Source organism: Pteropus vampyrus, unplaced genomic scaffold (genome assembly GCF_000151845.1).
Source record: "Pteropus vampyrus isolate Shadow unplaced genomic scaffold, Pvam_2.0 Scaffold7, whole genome shotgun sequence".
NCBI lineage: Eukaryota > Metazoa > Chordata > Mammalia > Chiroptera > Pteropodidae > Pteropus > Pteropus vampyrus.
In genome coordinates this window covers 2290595-2298258 of record NW_011888788.1, presented here as the reverse complement: position 1 = coordinate 2298258, position 7664 = coordinate 2290595, and the positions used below count along the sequence as shown (strand labels likewise).

General features: G+C 44.2%; 1 protein-coding gene across 1 annotated transcript in view; it reads left to right on the top strand.

Moving 5' to 3' along the window:
* SLC23A2 (solute carrier family 23 member 2) overlaps nucleotides 1-7141 on the top strand; it is a 101381-nt gene extending 94240 nt beyond the window's left edge. Inside the window, exons 15-16 of the mRNA XM_011369975.2 lie at nucleotides 437-532; nucleotides 2349-7141. Of these exons, the coding sequence (XP_011368277.1) occupies nucleotides 437-532; nucleotides 2349-2581 (329 nt within the window). The 3' untranslated portion in view covers nucleotides 2582-7141. The remainder of the gene's footprint in view (nucleotides 1-436; nucleotides 533-2348) is intronic.
* Nucleotides 7142-7664: the final 523 nt, after the last annotated feature.

Genomic DNA, 7664 nt, shown 5'->3' with positions numbered 1-7664 from the left:
AGTAACACAGGATTCTAAAAACCTTCACTTGCAGATACCACACATATTTTTCTTGTCTTTTTATTCACTTTGTAGTTTCTTCAGCCTTACAACAGACATCTTTTATATTGTTTTTTTTTTTTTTTTAAATAAAAATCTGTAAATACCCTCGATGGCTTCATAGTTCATTATAGGGTGAACCTCACTCTGTTAGATTTATCATCTGTGCACCATTGTTGGGAATATTCCTTATGGAGATGCCTTTTGATCATTGTTGAAGGTATTCATAGTAGTTTAAAGCATCACTGGCAAAAATTTATCTACACATGCACAGCAGGAATTTATACTTTCACGCACTGCATTGACTGGAGATTAGGGCCCACCACAGTACTCCTTTCACAGGCAAGGGCAGGCCTGTCCTGGCTGGCAGTGACCATATTGCTATGTTCATTTCTAGGGATAACAGGAATCGATCAAGTGTTGAATGTTCTTCTCACAACTGCTATGTTTGTAGGAGGCTGTGTGGCTTTTATTTTGGACAACACCATCCCAGGTATGTGGTATATGTCAAACATGCTTATTACATGTGTGGATTACTTTTTTTGCCAAATAGATAGGAGAAACAGGAAGAGTGAATAAGTTCAAAGCCATCACTGATTAAAACCCACCTCTAAAAAGTGGTTAAGATGACACTCCCAGCCTCTTTTCATTAATCAGTTTTTTGTTAATAAACTTATTGAGTTGTTACTTCCTCGCTGAATTACTTTTCAGAGAAAGCAGATAAATGCCTCGCACATGGTTATTAAATGGCAGTGCGATGCCATGGGCACAGTCCAGACTGCCTGTCCTCCCCACACAGCCCTACCCAGCACCCTGCAGTGTGGTTGCACTGAGTTGTTCACACACTCCTCCAAGCCAGCTGGTAGCAGCCTACAGCACATCTCCTCCTTGGAGTGCCTGTCCTTCAGATGAGTCCTTCCTAAGGCAGGCCCCAGCTGCCTAAGACCAAAAGCCAGCAAGTACCTGGGCACAGGATTCCACTAGGATCAGTGACTGAGAGACATTCTTAGGCAGCATCTCTCCAATAGCCATAACTCATGTTTCTCAGCTGGGTGCATTCCGTGCGAAGCACTGGGTGATGGACTAGGATGTGATATGGGCCTCCCTTGCAGCCTTCCCAACCTCCGAGAAGAGGCTGCTATGTACCATTGTGAAATGCTGCCACAGATCTACTGGTAGACTCACCTGCCATCAAGGAAGGATGACGCTTATTCTTGAGCTTGAAGGTTTTCCTGAAGTTTTACCCTTAAAACCCACCTCTAAAAAGCCTCAATCAAGGGGTCACTGGGCAAACTAGGGATGAACACATCGGCAGAGGGAATCACATGCATGAATGGGTGGAAAGTATTAGGTTTATGGGGGTCAATAACTAACACCCTCTTTCTCTCCTAAGTCAGAACTAATTGAGGGAGAGGCACAGGAGTCAGATGGAAATTAAAGTCAGCTTCATTGCTGAAACGCCGATGGGAGGGGTAGCTTAGATGTAAGAAAATAATGAGGACCCTAAATACTGCATTGTAGACTCAAGCTCATCACCCTGGCTCGGGCACAGAACTGTATTTATTGTTAGGTAGCCATGTTGCCAGGAGCGCAGGTGCCAGCACTCCTATAGACCACATTAGTAAGAAAAATAAAGTCCGGGAGTTGCTGAGCCCTGTGGGCCCAGATCTTTCTCCCTGACAGTGGAAGTTCATCCTCACAGTAGCACGACAGGTAGGGAATACATGACAAGTGCAGCACGCACACACGCTCTAAAATAGAGGAGAGTATAAAACTTGATATGTTTGGATGGTGGTGTGGGCGGGGGATGGGGTTTGCCATGACCAATTGATAAAGGTATAGTATGTGGTATAAAAAATCTCTGGGCCCCATTTTATGAGATCAGATTTGCATTTTAGAGAGACGTTTTGTTGTTTTTTTGCCCAGTCTTGAGAACAGATTTGAGAGAGGGTGTGATGAGATGGAAGGCTGGACATCCAGTTCAGAGACTGATACAATAACTAAGGAAAGCAATGACATGGCCTGGGCCAGACCTCAGTTGTAAAAATTGAGAATGTGGGTCATGTGGAAGGACAGAGAGGAGGCAAAGGCATCAGGAGATCATTTGAATATGGAGCAAAAAGAAGACAGATGGGTTAGCAACTAGATTTCTGGTTTGGGCACCTGGATAGCTGAGTGCCATCAAGTGCGCTTTGCTGTTACCCCACAGGTTTGATCTGTGGGACAGCACGTTGGACAATCTCCAATATCGATGGAACTGTTAAACTAAACATTGTATTGTTTTCTTTTGATGTGTGTGTGTTCCATAGGCACTCCAGAGGAAAGAGGAATCAGGAAATGGAAGAAGGGCGTGGGCAAAGGGAACAAGTCGCTCGATGGCATGGAATCTTATGATTTGCCATTTGGCATGAACGTTATTAAAAAATACAAATGCTTCAGCTACTTACCCATCAGCCCAACCTTTGTGGGCTACACGTGGAAAGGCCTTGGGAAGAGTGCAAACAGCCGGAGTTCAGACGAGGACTCACAGGCCACGGTATAGCCGTAGCTTACCCTGTGGCCCGGCCGCAGTGAGGCATGAATCCGTAGTTCCTTGCTGAGTAACAAGCAGTAACATATATGTCTGTATATCTGCATTTACATTCTGCACCCCAGAGCTAAGACAGATAGCAAATAGCTTTTTTGTTGTGGGTGGTGATCATGTCTAATATGGTGTCCGCCTGGCTCCTTATTTAAGCCCCGACCCCTTATCCTTGAGAACGTCCACTGCTGGCCATGGTCACTGAACTTGAAGTTCCTTTCCTCCTGTCCTTGTTTTCCTTCCTCTTCCACTACCCCTAGCTTTCCTGTAAGCCACTTCCAGGGTCCAGGGGCTTTCTGTTCTGGTACAGCACCTGGACACGCAGCTTTTTTAATTTGACCTTGGCCTGAACCGCAGAGACCTCCTGTGGTTAAGGGGCAGCTTACATTGTCCCAGCTTATTGGTCAAATGTGATTCTATGTTCCCTGATACTCCTTCCTGTTGGAGGAGGCTATTGTCCTGATTGAAAAAAACAATGACATGGTTAACCTATGCCCAGATCTGTGCGTAGGTGAGGTCTGTACAGATGGTATTAGATTGGAAGGCTGTTTGGGGGATGGGAGGGGAAGGGAAAGTACCCTGAAGTCAGTATCTGATCCTCAACTGTTCTGTCTCGGTGCCACCCTGGCCCAGGCTGGGCCAGCACATTTCATACTGGCCTCTTTTTCACTAGTAGCTGAGATGCTCTATCTGGTATTTATCATTCCTGGCTGGTGCAACAGGTGTAGATTGCCACACAAGGGCGCCAACCAGTTGTTTATGGGAGTCTTGGCTCTGCTGTCGTGAATGTCAGTTATTGTCGCGTGTGTCTATAAATACAAGATTTTATTCCTATTTAATGTTATTGACTATAGCAGATCTTTGAAATCAGTGTTTTTCCACGTGACCCTCTTACCTTGTATCCCTATTACTTGTGCCCCAACCCACCCCTCTCATTAAGGAAAGAACCAGCATTTGTAAAGCTGTGGACACCATCAGGGAAGCTTGCTGTCATGGCTTTCAAAGGCCAGTAACTATTATTGTGGTTGTGTTTTGTGTTGCTTGATAACCATGAAAGTGTAAATACTGTAATGCCTAATCTATTTATCAAAACTGACTACTGGACCAGAGCCCAGCAACCATGGGTTATGTTATACGTGAATTTGTTTTGTGAAGAAGGGAAGCCAGGACAGGTAACAAGCAGAGCTGCCATACTGAATGGTCTGGCGTCCTGGCGTATTCATCACCGCAGTTCTGTTGCAAGTCACTTTTGGCAGTTAAGGCTTAAGGAGACTTTTTTATAGGTCGCCATGTTGCGTGTCCACTGGATCTTGATTTTGCAGAGGGGAAGATAAATTAGATCCTCTAGCCAAATGCTGCCTTTCTCGTTTAGTTATTGCAGAAAGTAGTAAGAAAGACAGCCAGCAGATCCGCTCTGTTGAGTACTAATTAAATAACACTATAATTTTTCTGGGGAAAAAAATGACTAAAGTTGAATTGGGTTTGAAAATTTTCAGCCAAAGGAAGTCTGAGACATAAAGCAGTGACCTTGCCTCGGGAGGTCATGGTTCTGGTTCTCAGCGGCCTTGTGTCCACAGAGTGCATTCCCTGCCCCGCGGCTGCCTCTGCTTCACTGGCAGCATCATTCTGTCACGAGAGCCTCCATGACTCCTGGAAAGTCGGGGGCTTCAAGGCTTGTTCTGGCAAGAACACTTCAGAGCCACTTCATTGTTTAGCCAAGACCTTATTGCAGATTATATAAAGAACTTAGATTGTAAATGACATTTAATTTTGTATGTTATGGTTTTTTGAAGTGTATTCAATTCATAGTTTCTTTTGAAGCACACTGGTTAAGGATTTCCATTCCTTTAACTTGGTAAGCCCTCGAGGCTGACAGCCCTCCTACACTGAGTCACTCTCGGTTCCTTCTATTGGTATTTCTGTTCAGCATCTCCAATTTCTCAGCTCTGAAAAATGGGAAAAACTGTTAGTCATCCCAGAGATTTGCAGTATTCTAGCTCTGTAGGTGAGCAGAAGGACCAAGTACCCAAATGAAAGTATCTGAACCATTAGTAATTCAGAAACAAATAAGTTCCCTTCAACTTAACTTGACCAGGCATCTTCTGCCCAGTGAGTAACACTCAGGGTATGTGTTTCCAACGTCCAGAAACCCACTCCCTTCTGAAACCCCTCCTTGAGTCAGGTTTTATTGGGAGGTTTCAAATCTGCTGGACCAGGGGATGTCTGATAGCATTCGAATGTGGAGGGAAGCCCTATATCCATACCATCTATTGGAAAGAGGGTTTTTGTCCTTCTCGTTCCATTGGGGCCAGCTTTAGCTTCCCTGTCCAAAGGTGGGGGTGGGGTGGGGGTGCGGGAGGGGACAGGAGGTGGGGAGGAAAGAGGGCAACCTGAATAGAGGTTCCATTAAGCCTTGCGCTTTCTGTACAGCCTCCAATCACTCACCTTTGCTTGAGTGATTGGAGTCTCGTGATAACTAATAAATCTTGCACATGCAGCACCCACCAGCCCTTTTAGGAAGTTGGCCTTCTGCTAGCAAATATGCAACAGAATGAGCCTCATTGAAAGGAAAATATATTCATCTGCTTCTTGAGTTTAAGCACACTACAAAGGGGAGGTTTTGGGGAATGTGGTGGCCACGCACGGTCTGTCCCTGTGTGCTTCCCACTTATACTATTCGCCTGCATTGTTGGGGCCACACACTCACCATGCTTTTTTGTCCAATAGAATGTTTTAAAATAATATGTTAATATCCTTGGGCAGGGCATTCAGTCTCTAGTTTCCACAGTGACCACTTACCCACCGTCTTTATATTTACGTGAGCCATCTTGATGTGGAAAGTAAATAGAAAGTATTTATAGGGACAGTAGATGCAGCCATATCCCTAATGGGTGGGTTAGGGGTGGGTAAGGAAGACCCCAACACAGATTTTTTTTTTTCTACCACTGATTTTGATAAAAATATCTTACATTGCTCACAGAACAATGGGAAGTGGCTCCAGTCTTTGTAAGCAGTTTTCATTCTCATTTTCACTTGGGAGTTAAACTTAGATCCATTGGCACAGAATCTTAAGAGGGCTTCAGATATTAACTTTTAGGAAGTTTCTTGTGATTGTTCAAGGGAAGAGAAGTGGCTTAACCAGGTCAGCTAGAATGAAGCATCATGGGTCGTGATGGTTTCCCATTTTCATGGTAACAAATTCGTACACAGGATTTGCTTTATACTGTAGAATACTGACTTTCATGATGACAACTTGATTTATGCATGAATATGTTGCAGTATTTCCATATAGTAAAATAACATTTCTACCCAGGATAATAATCACAGTTTTCCAGGGAGGGAATGATATAATTTTCATGACAATGTCATGTGATGATAGAATTTCTCCATTGATGAATCTCTAGTATGTGTGTATACTTTATTTACCCATGAGTATGTTTTATGACCGTGAGCTAAGTTGTTATTTCTTTAATTCATGTCCCTGCTGAAATATTGGTACTAGCAACTTAGACTTGAAGTTGGCAACTATAACCTTCCTTAATATTGATGCCACAAAAATGGCCAGGCCAGATAGAAGATGAGTAAGGAGCTGTGGCAGAAACCTCATTCCAGACCCTGTCTGGAGCGAAGAGAGGCAGCATCCTGCAGGCCACTGTCCTTCGGGTGTGCAGTCGGCTGTCGACATCGGGCCTGGCATGCACACCCGGCCATGCCCCCTGGACACTGGGGTCATGCGCAGCCACCTGAGCGTTGGCAGGGTCTAGTACTCCAGGGAGCCGCCCTTGGCTTTACAGAAGAGCCTGGAGTCTCCCATGCTGCACGTGTTATGCTCTGTCCTCTGATGATTTGCATACAGAAAGCAGGACGTCTCCCACCCTCTGCCCCTCTTGCAGGCACAACCCAAGTAGTGCAAGAAGACCACCCGTTTTTGCCAGCGTTCAGTTTCCGCCCATGGACCCAGAAAGCACGTTAACACTGGGAACCCCTTTCAGCAGCCTCACACATTCCTGTCTTTCTAGGTTGTTCTCGACTGTGCCTCATCATCACTCTACATAGGTAACTTCCAGCATCCTTAGAATTTCTGTGTGTGTTTCGTGGCATTTAGTACACCTTTACCAGAGTGGCCATTTACTGACAGTTCAAATTAATATTTTCTTTGTTTGTAAGAACCTTTGTTTGACACATTAATAAATTTCTGACTGTTCTTAAAAACAGTGGGGATGCCTATATTTTCCTTGAGTTTTTGTGACTGACTTTGGCTATGTACCTTTCTGGGATTTCGTTTTTTTATTTTGCATACTGAGGGTATTTGGGGGGTTGTTTTTTGAGATGTGTAATTCTTTTATGGAGTTTTTAAAAAGAATTTTCATATTGTTTTTCTAACATGGCTTCATTAAACGTTTAAGTATTTTAAAAATATGTAATATTTGGACCAGATGTTGTGAATAATAGTAGAGATAAAGCTATTTTATTCTGTATTTTTAAAACTGTTCCGTACAAATAAAAGCTCTCCTGGACACAGTTCTGCCGTTCACGTGCATCCATCCATGGCTGGTCTTTAAGAAACCTGTCATTACACCTAGGGGAGGGAAATCGACTAATAAAAAATTCAGTTAAACAGGTATATGGATGTTATCCTTGTGGGTGACACCTGGAGAACCCAAGCAGGCTCCTTGGTAGGATATCTAAGGAGGCAGTAAGACCTCAGGAGATGCATTCATGCTAGAACTTGGAGTGAAATTATGAGCCTCGTTAGGTGAGTGACATCTGGAAATTGGGGACCTGAAAGGCTGTCTGTCCATAAGAGCAGCCTCAGTCACTTCAGGCTGACTGAATATTTAGACCGGCAGGAAGTGCTGAGGTGTAGATTCCAGAAAAGGTTCAGAGCCACACCTGAGAGCAGCTAGTGTCAGCTTATTCAGAGGCGTGATTCCTGGTGGGGTATGAAGGTGTCCAGAGGTGCTTAGGTGTACTTCTTAATTTAGAGCAAAGTTAGAGTTCCTCCATTCCCATCTCCATCCCCGATTCATCTGTGGCAGTTTGG